We start from the raw sequence: 20307 nt of genomic DNA, 5'->3' as shown, positions 1-20307 counted from the left end.
ACCCTTATACCTTCCCTCCCCAAGTACCTTTGTCCGCTACGTACCGCTGAGAGCCACAACTCTCCTGAGTTGTGGCGGCTCGTACGTCCTCTGGGATCCACCAGTCTTCGGTCCACGTCTCTGGTCCCTCGTCTTCGTTCTCTCCTGTTCCGGCGTCTGCGTTGCTCCTCAGTTATTCTCGGCAATCTTCTTCTGGGTTCTTGCTTGCTGACATGCTTGATGTTGTGCCTCCTTCCCTTTTCTGCCAATCATGACCTTCCGCTATGGCTCCTGATTGGTCGGTGAAGATTCCCGTCCCGCCCTCCATGTGACAGTCCACATCCGGGTGACATCCGAGACTCTGAGTCCGGAGCAGTATTTGTTTACATAATGGTAAGGAGTCCACGTCGTCTCCTGCGGAACTCCGCCCTTGATGGTGGGAACGCGCCCGGAGACCCCCTCACATTCCCCTTCCCAAACTGCCTTGTTTACAAGGAACAGTTCGGAGGGGTATCTGGACAACAACAAAAATAAATAAATAAGTAAATTTAAAAAAAAAAAAAAAAAAAAAAGGCGTTGGTATGCTCTTTCCCTTTTCGGTGATGTACAGTGAATCTAAAAGGTTAAAGGGCAAGGAACCATCTCAGGATTCTTTGATTCTATCCTTTGTTCCGAGACAGCCACTCAAGGGGAGCATAGTCAGTATACAGTAGGAACTCCCTTCCGTCTAGATAATATCGGAGGGTCTCTACAGCCCATTTAATGGCCAAGGCTTCTTTCTCAATAACTGCATATCGGGTTTCCCTTGGAAACAGCTTTCTGCTAATAAAAAGAATGGGGTGTTCTCGTCCTGCCTCATGTACTTGGGACAACACTGCACCGATACCACGATCAGAGGCGTCTGTTTGTAGCAGAAACAGTTTTTCATAATTGGGATTGATAAGAAAAGGTTTGGAAGTGATGACGTGTTTTAATTGTTGGAACGCTGCTACCTCTACAGGGGAGGGGTGTGTTAAACATCTCTCCGTTTGTCTGGTTTTCTTTAAGAGGTTTGTTAAGGGAGTGGCGATTTCAGAAAAGCAAGGGATGAATCGCCTGTAATAACCTAGGAGGCCCAAAAATGCCCGAGGTCTTTCTTGGGAAAGGGAAACTGGGCAATCGCTGCGACTTTTTCTTCCTGTGGTCTCATACACCCTCCTCCCAGGAGGAATCCTAGATATTTAACCGATTTGGCAGCCAAGTGACTTTTGGCAGGGTTGATGGTCAACCCTGCATTCCTCAAGGATTGGATAACCTGGGTTAGGTGATGGAGATGTTCTTCCCAGGAATTACTGTAGATGATGATATCATCCAAGTAAGCAGCAGCGTAATTTTGGTGGGGTTGTAGAATTTTATTCATAAGCCGCTGGAAGGTTGCGGGGGCGCCATGTAATTCAAAGGGCAAAATCTTAAAATGGTACAGTCCTTTGGGAGTGCAAAAAGCGTTTTTTTCCTTATTCTGACACCTCAATGGTACTTGCCAGTAACCCTTACATAGGTCCAGGGTGCTAACATATTGGGCTTTTCCGAGTCTTTCTACCATTTCGTCGACTCTAGGGAGGGGATAAGCATCAAATTGTGATATTTTATTTACCTCCCTGAAGTCGATACAAAAACGTATGGACCCATCTGGTTTGGGTACTAATACCACCGGCGAACACCACTTGCTTTTGGAGGGTTCTATGATGCCCATATCTAACATCTGATACATTTCGTGGTCTATGGCTTCTCTTCTGACTTCAGGGATACGGTAGGGTTTTAACCGTATAGTTTTCCCAGGCTGTGTGTGGATCTCATGTCACTAAGGTGGTTTTGCCAGGTGTCAGAGAGAATACTTCTTGCAACGGAACTAAGGTTTTTCTTAATTCTTGCTTTAGTCGTTCAGACAGGTCAGGGTTTATGCTTTGTTCTGTTAGGGGTTTCTGTGGATGTGCCATCAACACAGGGACAGGTCCTTCCCATTTTATAAACAAATTTATATGAAAAATCTGAGTGGCGTTGTTCGAAGGATCCATTTCTAGCTTATAAGTAACCGGAGTAATCTTTTCTAATACCTTAAAGGGGCCTTGCCAATGAATGAGTAATTTATGTTCAGATGTAGGACGTAACAACAGGACCTGATTCCCGACTTCTAAAGTTCTCTCCTTAGTGGACTTGTCATATTGTTTCTTCTGAACTCTTTGTGCCTCCTCTAGGTTAGTGTGTACGATCTCTCATACCCGATTCAACTGTGACTTTAGACCAACCACATATTCCAATAAGGGTTTAAAGGCATCAGTTTCCTCTTCCCACTCTTCCCTGGCCATATCCAGAAGGGTACGTGGAGGTCTTCCATATACCAATTCAAAAGGGGAATATCCTAAGCTTTTTTGTTGGCTACACGGGATAGCAAATAGAGCTAGAGGAAGCATGTCTTCCCACTTGCGGGCTTCGAGATTCAACAACTTCCTTAGGGTGGTTTTTAGGGTGAAGTTGTAACGTTACACCAACCCATCAGTTTGAGGGTGGTAGGCCCCAGTACGAATCTGTTTAATGTGTAACTGTTGACATACCTGTCTCATGAGTCTTGAAGTAAAGGGAGTGCCTTGATCGGTCAATATTTCTTTTGGAAAGCCTACCCGGGCAGATATTGATCATGGCTTTGGCGATCTGAGTAGTATTAGGTTGTCTCAAGGCCACGGCCTCTGGAAATCTTGTAGCATAATCTACTAGTACAAGCACGTAGCGACACCCGCTACGGGAGGGTAGAAGGGGGCCTATAATATCCATTCCCACCCGTGAGAAAGGAACATCAATTACCGGTAGCGGTCGTAAAGGTACACGGGGTGGGATAGAGTGACTGTTTTTTTGGCACACTACACACTCTCTGCAGTATTTCCTAACTTGTTGATAGATCCCTGGCCAATAAAACCTCTCTAGTATGGCTTTCTCGGTTTTCTCCCCCCCCCCAAAATGACCTCACTTGAATTTCAAGTCCGTGGGGACCACGGTTCACTCCAAATAGATTCGGTAAGAGTCATTGTACCATATAAATAAAAAGGCCCAAGGTGTAGGGCCACTTATATTTGACATTGTGTTTCCTCAAACATGGTCCCTCCTAGAAGCATGGAGAGGGGGATATCCTTGTAGACATTTATCTTTTGGCCTCAGAAAATGTTTGGAGATCCATTCTTGCTAGCTAGAGTCTCCGCTCTAACCTGAGACATCAATTCACCTTCCAGTTCCTCTGTTGCCATACCTGTATCATAAATGTCCAATTGCTTTTCTGATGTAATATGGTTTTCAAGGTCACAGTTCCAGGCTAGTCGCAGACACAGAAGTCCTTGCAGGTAGTTCACTCATAAGGGAGACCCTCACAGTCGAGAATCATTTCCACATCTCACGAGTCATCATCAGGACCACTCACTCTGCCAGCAGCCCTCTCATTTGTGATCCTTGGGAGTGGCAAAAGGCAGAGGCAAGACTGGTTCTCAGCTCCAGAGCTTGAAAGCAACCTGTCTCTTTGTCGGTAGAGTGTCGGGAATTCCTGAACAACTTTTTTGATAACATTTCTGCAAATTATGCGATTGTTTTGAAATTATCATAACCATCTTTTCTCTCAAACTCTCTATTTTCTGAACACATAAGCCTAATCAAGTGCCCCACTGAAATATAAGCAAAGTAAGACATCAATCAGAGTAAACATCAAAGAGCCGGACTATTGGACACCACAGTGTAAAAACAAGCATGCCAAAGCATAAATGCAACATATGGAACGGCAATGCACACAAGAGGTTGCGATAAATAGGTTGATGCTGCTTAAGTGAGTCAAACAATAGCAGTACAGCCAACACAGATTCCAGTATAGTACACAAATAAAATTCCCTACCCGCACACCCTCAACATCAACTCCCCAGTACCTTAAAAATACACCATACCACCTGCATTCATATTTTGCAAGTCTGACAATGTTTACTAGATAACCTTTAAAAATATCTTTTGTAATTAACAACTGTGAGTTCACGAATAGAAAGGTCTATTCATGATCCTCAGATGCCATTTAACTACTGCCCTATTTCATTCCTCAACCTCCATAAAAAGTATGGAAAAGCACATTACAAAATGTGAAACCATCTTTCCTTTAGAGGAATCAAGTTGTTACTTACGTCAGATCACTCAAGAACTAGACTGGATTTTGGTTAAGGTCACCTGCTTAGTCCCTTTGGACATCTTGGCATTCATTTACACAGAATACCACTAGATACGGTTGATGAGATGACAGAATATAGAAACTGAAGGAGTAAGTCACCAATGGATAGCCTCCTTTCTGACAGCACAGTTGCAAGCTGTTTTAATGCATTCCTTCAATGGCACTCCCAAAACTCTACAAAGTCTTAAGGACTCCCCCCTCCACTCCATTACCTTTCGCCATGTAAGTCATCATTAGTTCACTCACAAGACTTTACCTTTAGACCTCTGCTAATTCCCAAAACTCCGGAATGATTTTAGAAAAACACTGCCAGCCATACAATTCCATTTATAGAGTTCTTTCTTGACATTGGTAATTGAATAGCAAACAACTCAGTAAAACTTAATGAGCTTAATAATGCCGGCGTCATGATTGTATATCACCATCCTAATGAATTAATTTCTTGTTTCTGGACTTTCATTATGTGTTCTCTCTGTACAATGTCTTGTAAAGGTTAACTAAGGATTACTATGCTTAGTAAATTGTGCATTAACAAATGTATGTAACTCCCAGTCTGGCTCAAGGATGTTCGGGAATAGACATTAGCAGAGGAGGCACACATGAAGCTCACACGCGGAGATGAAAAATTCCACTCAGATCTGAAGGAATAGCGGGAATTGTGCAATACTGGGCTAACAATGGGGAGTGAGTCCAAACACAGTGCTTCAGAAATTGGGGAGGGCGGGACAGATGAGAAAGACCGACGAGGAAGCGAAGGCAAAGGAGAATAAATGCTCTACGTGTTTGCCCTATGCTTATATGGCATGTACAATGCTCAGTTCCATAATGTACCCTATGTAAGAATGATTCTGTACCCCTGCTGTTCTAGTTTGACCTTCAATGCCACAATCTTAGCCAAAAAAGGAAGATGATACACTGTATGCTGTGCTCATGAGGTTTTGTCTTTTCTGTAAAACGCAAAATAAAGTTATAAAAAAAAAATGTATGTAACTATACATCATTACAAATGGGTCAACGTGATTAAAATAAAACAAGAAAAATTGGTTTACAAATATGTTCTCCCTGTTAAAATAGTACACTACCTTGCTTTCCATTTGATTGCAATTTGTCCTAACTCTGTAGTGTGTACTGAGAGACTGCAGTCCAACTATGCTTATATCATGCCCCTCTAACTGATGCACAGTGGCAGATTAGCTGCGAACAAACGCGTAAAGTCTCATTCAACCACAAACACAAGATATTGCATTTTAAATTTCTGTGGCATGCATATGTGTCACCAGCTAAGTTCCATCGTATGGACCCGTTGCGCCCACACAGATGCACTGGATGTAACACCCCGGTGGCCGATTTTGCACATATGGCTTGGAACTGTGCCAAGGTAGCGTGATTCTGGTCTCAAGTGTTTAGTAATTTGTCAAAAATGACTGGGCTGGGCCTATTGCCATCGCATTTATTGGCGCTATTGGGGTGTATACAAGAGATCGCTAAGCCATATAAAAGTATTCTTGCAATTGCATTATTGTTAGCAAAATGTGAGGTGGCGATTCATTGGGGAAGTATATTCTCACCAACATTGAAAAGATAGTTGTTCAGTATGTCATATTGTAATACTACCAGTGATATATTCTCAGTTGCAACACCCGGTGTCGAGACCCCTTGATATTTGGCAGCCTTACAGGGCCTACCTGCTGGAACACACATCTGTCGGCTCGCAAACCGAGAAAGATCCTAGCGTACAAAGTGATATGAGTAACTGAGAGACCTTCTTGCAAAGGGGTACGAAATGTGGGGGAATCTGTTACTGTTTTATCAAGCATTGAACGCGAAATTGTGTATGCAGGATTACTATGTACCAGATGAATCACTGATAGTCAGTCATGAGCATGTGTTTTTGTATTGCAAACTGTACTTTACGAAACTTATAAATAAAGTTGTTTTTTTTTTAAACTATGCTTATATCACAGCTGAATGGCGCAAACAAAAGCAGAACGTGTATGGTGTTGGATGATCTGGCTGTGAGGGAAGTTCGACAGACTCACCATAAATCTGCAACAAGCATTGGCATAGCCAATAGATCTCGCTTTTGGGACCTTATAAGTGATTAGCCATGCAACAGTTGCATAACTAACTATAAGATCCCAAAAACGAGACCTATTGGCTATGCCAATGCTTGTTTCTGTTTATTACTGCTCTGTAGTAATGGCGGTGCACGGGTGCCGCCATTACTACATAGAAGTAATAAACAGGGGGAAAAAAACGGGCTCATGGAGAACATCAAAGCGGCCGTGTGGCTGCGAAAGTGAAAGTGATCGCGATCAAACATCAAAGCGGCCATGCGGCCGCGAAAGTGAGGCGCGCGCGCCTGCGCACATGCACTGTAGCTCTAGGCTACAGTGGTAGCACCTTTTTGAGCACTCACAAAAAGTCTCGCCAGACCAGTGCATGCGCTGGGTCAGGCGAGACCTAAAAAAGGACATCCTATGCCAGTATGGCTCCTTTTTGTTAACTTTAGCACGTAGACTGTCTACGACAAACTTGGGCAAGACGACTCTCTAATTTCCCATGGCCAGTCCATGAAGCCTTTGGACATGATGGAATGTGCAAAACAGGATGAATATTCCGCTGGTAGTCGCGTGTACTAGGGGCCTTGTCATGACAGTACATCACTGGATGCATAACAAGACTCAAGCGAAAAACACTGTAAGAACTACCTTGTGCCACATGTAACAGGCTTGTGAACACAGTGCAACTCCACCTACTGATGCTGCCTCTTGGGAGAATCTGATGATTTCCATTATGTGAGATGTTGGACACTAATCCATATAAACTGGGCAGCAAGCCATGTTTTCCCCCAAACATAACTTTTGCCTTCCTGATGACTTCACAATAAAGAAAACATTGCATGAAAGGCTATGCAGCACTAGTTGCACATCAAGACACAAGGCATAACAAATATTCTTTATTGCCTTGGGCAGAACTTAAGGGCGCAGGGTTGGAGGGGGTGGGGGGGGTCGGCATAGAAGGGGTCCACACCCAATGTAGCTGGGGACCGATAATGTTGCTCATTTGATGATTGAAATAGAACTGTTCCCTCTGTCCACTATCGCCAGACTCCGCCATATATCTGTGGTATTTGTAATGGTGTAAAGATTATTGTCTGGGGAGTAATGGAATAGGTTTGTGCATACTGAGCACTTCCGCCTTCTGAATCTGCCTTGTCACAACAGATCATCTAAGGACTTCCTGTAAAGACAATATGCAGAATACTACTCATACACAATAGGACTGATGCCTATGACAGGTGGGGTTCTGGACAGTATTAGTGATGGGCTGTGGTTTGGTACACTGTGGAGCTTACAATTCCATCAATGAGGAGGGATTTGTGATCTTCATCTTCAAGCTTATTTCATCACAGAACTTTTCATTTTTACATCGACTTTAGCAAGCCCTATTTATTTTTACTTAGAAAAGTGATTTTTTAAATATCTTTCTTATGAGGCAGATGCAGAACTTGCAGTTAAAAGCTCTCCAATGGAACTGCAGCCTGCTTCGTACAGAGAAAGGAACTGCGGCCTTTCTCCCTTGAGAGCCTGATGAATTATACCCTAGTAATTGGACTCGCCAACAAGGTAGGGAGTGGTATAAAGCAATTACATAATAACTGTTTAAATAAAACTTTGTATTGGTAAAAGGTGGTAAGAGTCTCTGAAATGGAGGTAAAAATAAAGGATCAACATCAGGATTCCCCACACAGGAGCAGTTTTGGAAAAAAACAACTTCAGGTCTGTAAATGTAAATGCAAGCTTCCAGTAAACGCCCTCGTTAAATAAAATGTATCGCCATTTAGAGTTGAATAACCGGTGCACTCATCTGCAGTACTGTGAACATCTGCAGAAAACGTTAAACTAGCATAGCCAGGATGAAAAAATACAAAAACACACAACATGCAGTAAAGAATCTTAAGATGGCTCCCGCAAAGGGAGACTAATTCTTTAAATCTCATGGGTCAAAGACCCAAACAATTAAATGGATTGGCTGCATAGAATAATGTATTATATGTTTGCCTTGAATACCGCTTTGTTAATGATACTGTCATTTCTAAAGTTGACTGCAGAAAATAATAACAAGCATTGTCAAAGTCAACAGCTCTCGCCTTCTGGACAAAGTAACTTTGCTTATGCTGATTGTCGATTAAATAGAAGCAGGTTAAATACAAAAGCATGGCCCGTCAAAGCTCAGATACATTTCGGAAAACTACGACTTGCTTGAAACTAGCAAATTCCTGGAGTTGAGACTGCGTAGAGTTTTGCAAATGCAACCGCTTTTGGAAGAAGAATTGTGGCTGGGTCAAACCTGGTTTTTGTTTCAGATTGTTTCATCTTCCATGTGCTGCTCTATGGTGTTACTGTTTTTATAATGCCATCACTCACCTTTTCCAGAACCCTCTAGCAGTTGAACGAGGCAAGGAAAGGTTCTGCCCATGGTTTTTAAGCTCTCCAGAAATGTATGACATGCTGCTTCGCCTTTCTGCAGCACTGAGTTCAGCACTGCTCGAACTCTTTTCTCTGGATCAGATATTTCCCGCAGTCTGAAATATTCTTCCTGTGTGATGAGTAGCAGGCAGTCGAGCTCGTCCAGGACTACGTCAGTGTCACTCTTCAAGATTTCGGTGAGCTTTCGGCGCAACCTTCGAATAACTTCTGAGCGCATTCCAGTAGACGCCATTGAGGACCTATTGTTGAAGAAATCTAACAATTAGAATATTTTGAGGTTCACCTAAAAGTATGACAAAGTCAGTGACAGAAACAGCAGACATCATTCATTCACTTATATAGATAGTGTGTGTGTGCTCTCGCCTCAACAGGTAACCAGTGATTGATAACACTTATGTTCAAAGCATGACGTAAACAACAACAGTCAAGAGAACTTTTGAAGAGTCAGGACACATACATTTGTATTAGAGCAGATTTATTAAGTTGACAGGAACAGACCACTGGGACATAAACGCACTCCAGTCCAACAGCAAACCCTCTGCCTGCTACATTCCACTCAACTCTCAGAGCAGATAGGTTGCTAAGGAGCAGCAGTGTTCCAGAGCATCTTACAAAAGAAATGAGCAGAAATAAATGATGAACAGTAAAGAATACAACACATCTGCCCCCCTTAAGAAAAAAAAATTAAAAAAACAAGATCAAATTATGTACATATATAATCTACGTACTTTTTAGGCATAGCACATGATCGTCCCAAGTTAGTTCTGATAATAGGAGTAGATACCCTAACAGCACAAGGACCTGCTTTACACGTATTGGTGTCTCGTTGAGATTTAGGAAACATAGCAACTTCAGTGTCAGAATATGGTGACACTTTTCTGGAAAGCTTTGCACTGTTACCTTTAACAAGAACAACCTTTGGGGGGGGGGGGGGAGACCATTTTGAACAACCTCTTCTTGATATGTCTCCCACGTACACTCTTACAAACATTCCCTGCAGGAAGCAATGTTTAGACTTCACAATGTTCTTGTTATGACGATGACAATAAGCTGTTTGGTACTTTTCCACTCTGTCCTGTACCTTATTTAAATTGCCATTATATTTACCAGCTCTGTTCATCCAAGCTGGTACAGCCACAGAACATGGTACTCTCCCCTTAAGTAAGGAGAAGGGCGTTTCTTTTGTCACCGAGTGGGGAGTGGTACGATATGACCATAACATGTCTTTGACTTGTTGCCTCCAAGTTTCACCATTCATGCATGCTAATTGGATACACTCAACCAATACTCTGTTGAAGTGTTCTACGAGGCCATTACCCCATGGATGATAAACTGGCATCGTAGTGTGCTTAATGCCCCTCCTTATAAGAAAAGTTTCAAATTCTTCAGATATGAATTGAGGTCCATTGTCTGTGACAATCTCGGCGGGGCAACCCTCCCTTCTAAAAATGTCTTCACAGAATGAAATGACGCTAATGGACTTGACTTCCTTAACAAAAGCAACTTCCGACCATTTAGAGAAATAGTCAACCATAACTATAGCAAATCTCTCAGACACATTCAAAGTGTCAAAGGGTCCAAAAATATCGATGGCCAGTTTATCCCAAGGACCCTTAGGCATTGGTGAGTAAATAATGGTGGTTTCCTGGGAAGAATGGGTCTTGTCACTACACGCACACGCTATGCAATCACAAACATAACGCTCAATTTGAATGTCCATTCCAGGCCACCAAAAATCCTCTCCAATTCTTCTTTTCATGGCCGACATTTTTGATCTTGTTCAATACTACATCTTCTTCAACAGCTTTCCTCCAATCATCCTCACTAATCGCAGTGCAGACATCTTTCACTTCAGCAACCATCCATTCATCATTCTCATCATCCTGAATCCTATCTAATGGTAACCTTGCTATGCAATCAGTATTTACGTTTTTTGCACCTGGAATGTATTTCATCCCAAATACATATTCTTGAAGACGATATAACCATTTGGCGATCCTAGGGGTGGCTTTACTCGCACCTCTTGTGGAAAACAGATCTACCAATGGCTTGTGGTCAGTATGTAATTGGAATTTGGTTCCCCACACAGATGTTCTAAAATACTGTATACCCCACCAGCATGCTAGAGCTTCCTTTTCAATGGTGGAGTAAGTGTGTTCTGCACCTCTTAACGTGCGGGAAGTGAAAGCTACCACCCTTTTGTTTCCTTTGTGCACCTGGATTAGTACTGCACCTATCCCATTATTACTGGCATCATATTACTGGCATCAGTGGAAATGATGGTCTGATCTGCAGGATCAAACGGCTTCAATGAGACAGCATTCGCAATGTTTTTCTTTATAGAATCTAAATTTTGTTGACACAAATCAGACCATTCGAATCTGGTACCTTTTTTCATCAATTTTCTTAGTTCATGTACTTTGTCTGAAAAATGGTGTACAAATTTAGAGTAATACTCTGCGAGACCTAGAAATGATCTGAGTTGGTCTCTATCTCTTGGGGCAGCTGCCTTTTCAATGGCTTCAACTACATTTTGTTTTGGTCTCACCCCATCACAGGATAAGGTGTGGCCTAAATACTCAACTTCGCTCACCCCAAATTTACATTATTCCAAGGCTATTGTGAGTCCAGCATCAGAAAGTCTATTCAGAACTTCTTCTAGAATCACATCATGTTTGATTTCATCACACACCCACACCATTACATTGTGTTGGAATACAACCTCATTTTTTAAACCCGCTAAACCAGATTGCATCACCCTTTGAAATACAGCTGAAGCTGACGCCAAACCAAAGGGCATGCGTATAAATTGGAAGGCTCCTTCTGGAGTGATGAAGGATGTGATGTGCCTAGATTCTTCATGCAGTAATATTTGGTGGTACGCGTTGGATAAATCCAAGGTGGTGAAATGTGTACCCCCTTTAACAGTAGCTAACATCTCATTTATGCGGGGAAGAGGATGTCGGTCTATCCAAATGTTGTCGCTGACGTCCCTCAAATCAATGCACATCCTAATATTTCCGTTTTCTGGCCAAAACTATTGGACTTAACCACTCAGATGCCTCAATGGGCTCAATTACTCCTTCATTACAAAGCCTAAGCAATTCATCGCTAAGTTTTTCTCTTAAAACAAAAGGGACATTTCTTACTTTATGTACCTTAGGAACAGCATCCACTTTTAAATGTTCGAATTTTTTTAAACATCCTAACTTTTTGCTAAATAAGTTTGGAAATTTAGTAACCCATTTGGAAGTGTTTCCTGGTGATGTTAATAACACTTGTTGAGGATGATTTTGATTTAATACTATATTGAGAGCTCTTTTCTCTTTCCAACCTAAAAGAGATCTACCCTTGTGCACAATGTATAATTTAGCTGCGGTTTTTCTATCCAAAAAGCACATTTCAGATTCCATATACCCCAACACAGGTAGTTTTTCACCACAATACCCTTCAGGAATAACATCAGTGGATTGTAACTCCTCTAACTTACCGCCTAAACCTACCCAAATGATGGTAAATGGGGAACAAGAGTCTGCCCATACATGTACATCCTTGTTCATGATCTTAATTGTACATTTGGGAGGGCGATAGCTGTCCTGTTTGTCTGCTTCACATTTGAGGACCTGACTGGATTCTATGACCATTACTTCAATATCGTCATTCTCACAATCATCGTCGTATAATATGTCCTCCTTGCGAGGCAAATCAGTTTGATCTACTAGATTAACAGGTTTGGAGATTACAGAAGGTCCAGAACTCTTACACCATCTTGCAAAATGCCCAAACCTTTTGCATTTGTGACACCTGCTTTTAACAGCAGGACAATAACTGGCATCAGCTGTGTGTTTTGGGCTGCCACACCTAAAGCAAAATGTAGGTTTAAATTTAGTATTTTCTTGTCTGTTCTCTGAAATAGGCTTATCCCCTGTTTTTTAGCACACTTTTTTATGTTGTGTACAGTTTCATCCTCTTGGAGAATTTGTTTTGATACTGTATTAAGTTCCTTTACGTATCTGGAGGTGGGCTCCATCCTTTTAGCTACAGACAAGGTTTTGTCTAAAGAAGGATCCTTTAGACCAAGAAGTTTTTCTTGAATTTTGAGATTAGACATTCTATTAATTAATTGACCTCTAATTAGATCATCCCTCATGTCATTAAATTTACAAGTGACAGCCAACATTCTTAAATTTGCCACATACTGCTCAATGGTTTCTCCCAGTGACTGCACACGTCAAAAAAAATTGTGTCTTTCCACAACAACACTGACTTTCTTCCCAAAACGTTCCTCTAAAGCTTTTAAAGCAATTTCATATATATCGATATTGCTATCCCCAGCAGATTCACTGTCTGTACTAGCATCAATAATTGTAGCTTCCATCAAAGGTAACGTTTTTAAAACATTTCTACCTTCCAATCCCAAAAATTGTTTTAAGATTGCTAATTTCCTTTTAGAAACAATCATCACCCCCAATGGTTTCTAAATATGTTTCAATAGTTTCCTTCCAGTGTTCCCACAACATACATGGTTCACCAGGACTCTGTAAAAAGAATGGTGGTGCGGGAATGACTTGCGAAGTCATTTCTTAATAAGGGAATCTGCAAGGGAATACAATGAATGATTTAAAGATTGAATATTATTGTATACTTGGTGGAAACACAATCTTCCTGTAATAGTGTAGTACTTGTGCATAAAAAAAAGAAAAAGAAATTCTTATACACAGTGTAGAATTGTCATATAGAAAGTACCTCCTTGAATAAAAGGCTAAGAAAATGTCATTGAACTTTGACTTTTCCTTCAAAATCGTGCCGTTTGTGATGCTGTGCGTGTGATTTATAATTCATGATATTGAATTACACGCAAATGATGGTGTGCGTGTCGCCGATGAAGAAATGCAGCTCGTGGTCGTCTGAAACGAATCCGGGGAAAAAGTAGAAAAAGAAATTGTAATTTTGCTTCCCACAAGATGGCGGCACGTTTCTCACGTACGTAGAGCGTACAGCATGAGCGTCGAGACGTTTAGTCCATGTTGTTGCCAAGGAAGAAGTTTGTTGCACAGACGAGAACTCCCAGAGCGCGGAAGAAGGTATGGAGGCAGCAGTTCTCATAGATTCTTCGCGCACGGACCACGGAATGCAGCGCACGATGACTCGAACGAAAACAATGCACGAGAACGTACAGGTACATGTAACGCCAACTTGCCACGATTTGAAAATAAGCAATTTTTTGGGGGGTTGACTCCTTATCAAATGTCGCCAGTTTTGAAGAGTCAGGACACATACATTTGTATTAGAGCAGATTTATTAAGTTGACAGGAACAGACCCCTGGGATATAACCGCTCTCCAGTCCAACAGCAAACCCTCTGCCTGCTACATTCCACTCAACTCTCAGAGCAAATAGGTTGCTAAGGAGCAGCAGTGTTCCAGAGCATCTTACAAAAGAAATGAGCAGAAATAAATGATGAACAGTAGAGGATGCAACAACAACTACACAATTTTGTGCACAAACATTTAGAGATAAGTGCATCCACTGAATCACCTCATGTGGGTGGAACTGAAATCCAGCCCCAGCCTTTCTGGGTCTCACCTTTAAAGTTCTACGTCTCAAAAAGTGGCACATGTCAGTCTACGAGTTCCCCCAGGGACACACCACTTAACTAGAGTTTCAAATTATGTACTTCACAATTTGTCATACCCCAACTCTACCATTTGTCGTCTTATTTGTAGTAACTATATTCAGATTTTGGGTAGGGTGCCTGGTGCCAGAATGTTGAGCGTAAGCAGTTCTTTCCTAATCCATACTAGTGTTCAATCAAGGATATGATATAATGTACTTGTCAGAACCCCTTTCAGACGGGCACGGGGCACGCAGGAGTTACTGGGTCCAACTGCAGTGGTGGTTGAAGCCTTTTACTCCTGATGTTCCGGGCCCCAACCTACTATGGATTCTGACCCCTTTTGCACTTGGCTGTGGTAGCTGTGGACAAGCAGTCAAAGGCTGCCTCGAAATGGGATGGTTGGAGTTGGATACAGGTTAGTAAACACAACTCAAAGCACAAAATGTTCACAGCAGCATCAAATGTCCAGTCAAATGCTTATTTACATAATAAAAAATAAGTATTTAATTTCTAACTGTACACATTCAAAGACAAGCTCCGACATTTATAGACAATACCTTTCCCCTTTGAGGTCGGGGCTCTAGTGTTTTACTGAAGAATCCCAGTCCTACCCGATCCTCCCAATGTGGCTGGGGTTATTCCCCATTCACTGATGGCAGAACCCAGGGAATGCTCCCTAGTAGGTCTTAACTCAAGAGTCCACTCAGACTCTTAGGAAATAGTCAAAAGTGTCTTGGCCCAGCAGCACTCTTAGCGATGTGTCCCCCAGGGCCTGGTAGGCCCATTACCATTCTTACCCACACCAGCAGAGATGAAGCGTGCATTGTCTCAGCAGGTGCTCTGCTGCGGACATTTGAAAGGTCCGGCCCTGCTCAGTGATTAGACTGCACAAGGGAGGAGAGGCAGAACTCAGCAAGCACAAGCTCTCCTCTGAGCCTAAACGGTCATCTCATCTTCCTCAGCGATCGGAGGTGTTCTGCGCTACTCCTGCATGGTAAGTTCTGCACTCCCAAACTAGGGGGGGGTTGATTCTGATGCTCCTGATCTGGGTCCCATTGATGTGGCTATGCGTCCTCGTGGTAAAGTCAGGTGCATTCCGCGATGCTCCTAATGACCTACAGGTCATCACGGTTTCACAGTTCTACGGTTTTGGCCCGATCCCCACAGCACAATAATTTCTGGCAGCTCAGCCTGGCATATGGGGTGGCCGGACCACTTCCACCCTTGGCGCTGGCCCTCACCGCAGGGCAGAATGTTCAACAACTGCCCCTCCTGGCATACAGGGTCAGCGCTAAGATCCCACACAGGCTTCTGCCTTGTTTATCAGGCAGTAACTTCCAAGGGGACACCTCCTGGCATATGTGGGACACCACCATGGTGCCGCACCGGCTTTGCTTTCACAGCGCAGCACACTTTAGACAGCTACCTTCACAGAGGCCCCTCCTGACATACGGGGTATCCCCTAAGATACCGTGCAAGAATTGCAGGAGGCAGTCCATGCCATGGCATGCTGTAAGGCCTGGGGCCTGGATATGCTTCCAGTAGAGTATTAACCAATGTTTTCTGGACTGTTGCTGCCCCACCTCCTGGGGACTCTTGAAGAGTTCAGGCACAACAGGTTGCTCCTGCACTCCATGCGGAAGTCCCAGATTGTCATGCTCCCGAAATCTGGTAAGAAGCGGCAGACTCAAGTTCAGATCAGCCCATGTTCATGCTGGGAGTCGACACTAAGGTCCTGACAAAAGCCCTGGCAATGAGATTAGGTAGGGTGGTGCCCCATTTGGTGCATGAGGACCAGTGCAGTTTTATGCCTGGTTGAAGAACGTAGATGAACCTGCGGAAGCGGTCCCATGTGCTACACTTGGTGGCAGACAAGGATCAGAAGGCTTTGGTGGTGGCGTTAGATATTGAAAAAGCCTTTAATAGTTTCAGCTGGTACTATCTTTGGTAGGTACTGCGGAGGATGGGGCTGGGTCCAGCATTTCTGTTGTGGGTGTGGTTTCTCTATACCAAACCTGTGGTACGTGTACGGACCAGGAATGTGGTATCAGAGTGTTTGTTCATTGAACAGGGTAAGAGACATGGGTGTCCCCTATTGCCGTTAATCTTCGCCTTGGCAATGGAAACCCTTGGCGGTTCAGTTGCGCCGTGACATGGCTCTAAAGGGTGTTGTAGTGGAAGGGCGCACCCAGGTATTATCCCTATACGCAGATGATGTGTTGATTTATGTTCTTCACCCGGAGCAATCGGTGAGTGCGTTGTTAGAGATCATTGTCAACTGTCAGAAATTGTGCTTTTCCTTCTAGCCGGGCTGGCAGGATTGGACAGTGCTGTTTTCCCAGTGACCGGGCTTCAGTGGGAGCGCGATCATTTCCGGTACCTGGGCATATAGGTGGCCTATACCTCGGAGGCCAATTACGGCCTAAACATGGGTAGGGTTCTCGAGAACCTGGAGGCATCGATCAGTTTGTAGAACCGCCTGCCTTTATCTGTGATGGGTAGGGTAGTCATGAACAAAATGGTATTGCTACCGCGCTGCCTGTATGTCCTACAGAACTCTCTACGGTATATGACGAGAACCACCTTCACCCGGCTAAACAGCCTTCTGGTGTGGGCCAGTAAAAGGAGTAGATTTAAGTTGGAAGTGCTTAAGTTGGACACTGATCTCAGGGGACTGGGTCTGCCAGACCTGCGGAGGTATTATTTTGGTGGACTATTACAATACACAGCGCAGTGGTGCACGGAAGACCAGAATGGGGGAGAGGTACTGCTGGCAGTCAGGGGTACCATGGAGGGCCTCCCTGTGTCCCTGATTCGGGGGGCAAGAGTCTCAGAAGATTGCCCTTTTGTTGTCAGACCGGTGCCGGTGTCTGAGAAAAGGCAGTCACACACTTTTTATGTAGAGCCCCATGTGCCAAGTTATTGCCTCTTAAGTGGTTGACATGCTTCCAACAGATAGAGTCCATGAGAACCTTATGCAGTGGTACGACAGGGACTGCACCACAGCTGGTGATCTGTACCTCAATTGGGCCTTCTTCACACTGGAGGAGGTGCAGGAATTCTTTCAATTGCCCCAAGCCCTAGTTTCTGCAGTACACCAAGGTGTCTTGCACAGCGCACGAGAATTTGATTGATTTCCCTGCGGAGCCAATGGATTTGCAGACAATGAGGCTGTTGCTGGACCTGGGTTCCTCCTAGAGCCTGATTTCCCATGTCTGTAAGGCATTTAAGATTGACAGCAGGATTGAATTGGCGGGAGCCCATGACAATGACAGGTGGCTGTATGACTTGCATGCACCGGGGTCAGAGAGGTGGACAGCAACGTCCGGTTCCATTTTATTATTTACACCGCACCTATTTGACACCTCAGCGCTTGCATAGGTTTATTGCAGCTCAGTTATATCGAAAACGTGCTCATTGTTTGGCATGGTAATGAAGTAACAGCAACAGCTTTTGTCCAATGGATTAACACGAAAGACTAACATTTGAGGTTTACCCATACCATCAATAAGAACCATGCTACCTTCTTGGACCTAGAGATTACCATGACCACCGAGGGCATCAGTACTAGGGTACATCACCAAAACACGGATAAAAACAGTCTGTCACTCTAGGAGAGTTACCACCCAAGATCATTACGGCAGAACCTTCCGGTAGGGCAATTCCATAGAGTACTCAGGAATTGTTCCGAAATAGAGACATACAATGAACAAGCTGAACATCTTGAAAAAAAGCTTCTGGATCACCATTATCCAAAAAAGATGTTCAGGAAAGCAAAGAAAAGGGCCAGAAATAACAACAGAGAGGCACTTTTGGAAAACAATCCAAAAGAAAAGACCAACAGATTGGTAGGAGTTACAACGTACACACCAGCCTCCAACAGTATACAGAATACCATCAGAAACAACTGGCACATCTTAAATGGTGCCAAAAAACAATGGGAACTCCCTCTCTTTGCATTTAAGAGAAACAAGAGCCTTCAGGCTAAGCTTGTACATGCTAAAATACCCACTCAAGAAAGGGAGGTACAACCAACATTGTGGAACACACAGAGACTCACAGGACATTTTCGGTGTGGAGGCTGTGTCGCCTGCTCTCTGACCACCTCGACAAAAGAAGTGAACATAGGAAACACGGACTCCTGGAGACTCACAAATTTCAGCAACTGTAATACAGAAAATGTGGTATACCTTCTGACCTGTCCATGCAATCTCATTTATATAGGAATGACCACTCGCAAAATAAAGATCCGCATTAATAAGCATTGAAGCACAATCAGATGCAAGAAGACAAACACCAAGCTCACAAAACATTTCCTAGAGCAAAATCACAGGGACACCGACCTAAAATGGGTAGTCCTTGAGGTAATGAAAAAAGGAAGAACATATCTGACTAAACCTCTCCATATCAGAGAACAACGGTGGGTCTACCGCTAACGAACCTGGGAGAATGGTCTCAATATGAGATCCCATGTTTACATCTGGATCGATAAAACTCGTTCATCAACATGGACATGATCATGTACTAATCATCATGCAATTTGCACACAGGCCAGGCGTACCCCTACGACAACTATATCGCACCCTGACTGCCTGCGCATGAGTATACACATTTTCCATAGTACATGAATATGCACGATATAATATTGTGACACTAGACTGAACTGTGTGTGCACTTTTGCACACTCCTACGCTCGTACACAACTGCGCACCTCAGCTTCTTTGCTATTTAAATTGCTATCAATACATGCGTAGTGTTACACCCTCGCTCTACGTGTTTTTTTTTTTTTTTTAAACTTGCACGTTTGATGCTGAGCAAGGAGGCAGTGATTATACGACGCTCCCTTCTTCCACCTCCTCACTCTTCCAGTTTAAGCAATGGTATTTAAAGTGATGACTATTTAAGCCCACCCACTGATTCTTACCGCACGAACATCAAGGTACGCTCACCTGCCTTCATTTAGCAGTACATGGCCCTTTTATGCTATCACTATTTAGAATGCTGCACGCCAACAATGAGCCCTATTTACATGCGCCAAGTGAGCCAGGCAATACGGAGTTGCGCTCTATTGGGACACCGGAACATCTCACTGCTATTAAGCGACGCCGCGTAGCAGGTCAGGCGGCGCTTACACAAATTTACCACGGCGCGCTGGGACACCGGAAACCACGACCTGTTACCCAATTACCTTAATTAAGGCTCCTAATTCACACCACCTCTCCATAACGATGCCTATAAATACTGTGAACAGTTCTTTCCTCATTTACCGGCGAGGAGAAGGAGAGGCTACATCTTGGTGCTATCACGGGAGACGTACCCTGAGACCGTAAGAGTGTGGCTGGGTGTTTGAAACACCATGGGTGCATGTATATTGATGGGTGTGTGCATTTACGAGCCTTTAACTCTGCATTGAGTTTGCATAAACTTGCTTAACTCGCCTTTTTGTTTCCTCCTTTTTTACAGCTTAGGAACAAGGGTCTTCCCTTCACTTTCTCCTATGGGGCTCATTTTTCACGGCCCCAGGGTCAGAGTCCTGAACGAATCAAAAGTGTGCACAGATTTTCACACGTGTCACACCCTTAGCCACTCATTTAATGTTGAGCATGTGGTTTTGTTAAGAAACATATTGTTTGAATGACCCAGGTTTTTGCTTTCTTTAAAATTTTCTCTTTCAGACTTAGAAGAGCCAGAATACGGATTTTTGTGTGTGGGAAGTGACAATGATCTCCCCACGAAGCGGTACTTACTCTTTTACTATTGGGTAAGAACGGAGCCCTTACATATTAGGTCCTGATGAATGCCAGGGACCCTACCGGGCGACAAGGCAGAAACATTTCGACCATCACATATATAATGGTGTAGGGACAATTACATCTCTATCACACCGTCCATTTGTTTTTAAATACCATATGGCTGCCACCCATATTAAAACATAATAGGCAACTGTAATGGCTTTTTAAATTCACTCACAAAACCCACTAACTCTTGCAC

General features: G+C 43.5%; 1 protein-coding gene across 2 annotated transcripts in view; it reads right to left on the bottom strand.

Annotated features, from left to right (window-relative positions):
- Positions 1-20307, bottom strand: part of LOC146811648 (interferon-induced very large GTPase 1-like) — a 242018-nt gene that overhangs the window by 211034 nt on the left and 10677 nt on the right. For both annotated transcript variants that reach the window (XM_085618616.1, XM_085618617.1), the window contains exon 2: positions 8638-8939. In XM_085618616.1, coding sequence (XP_085474742.1) covers positions 8638-8932 — 295 coding nt within the window. In that variant the 5' untranslated portion in view covers positions 8933-8939. The remainder of the gene's footprint in view (positions 1-8637; positions 8940-20307) is intronic.

This window comes from Triturus cristatus, chromosome 7 (genome assembly GCF_964204655.1).
Source record: "Triturus cristatus chromosome 7, aTriCri1.1, whole genome shotgun sequence".
Classification (NCBI taxonomy): domain Eukaryota; kingdom Metazoa; phylum Chordata; class Amphibia; order Caudata; family Salamandridae; genus Triturus; species Triturus cristatus.
Note: the sequence above shows the minus strand (reverse complement) of the source record. Positions and strands in the feature narration are given on the sequence as shown.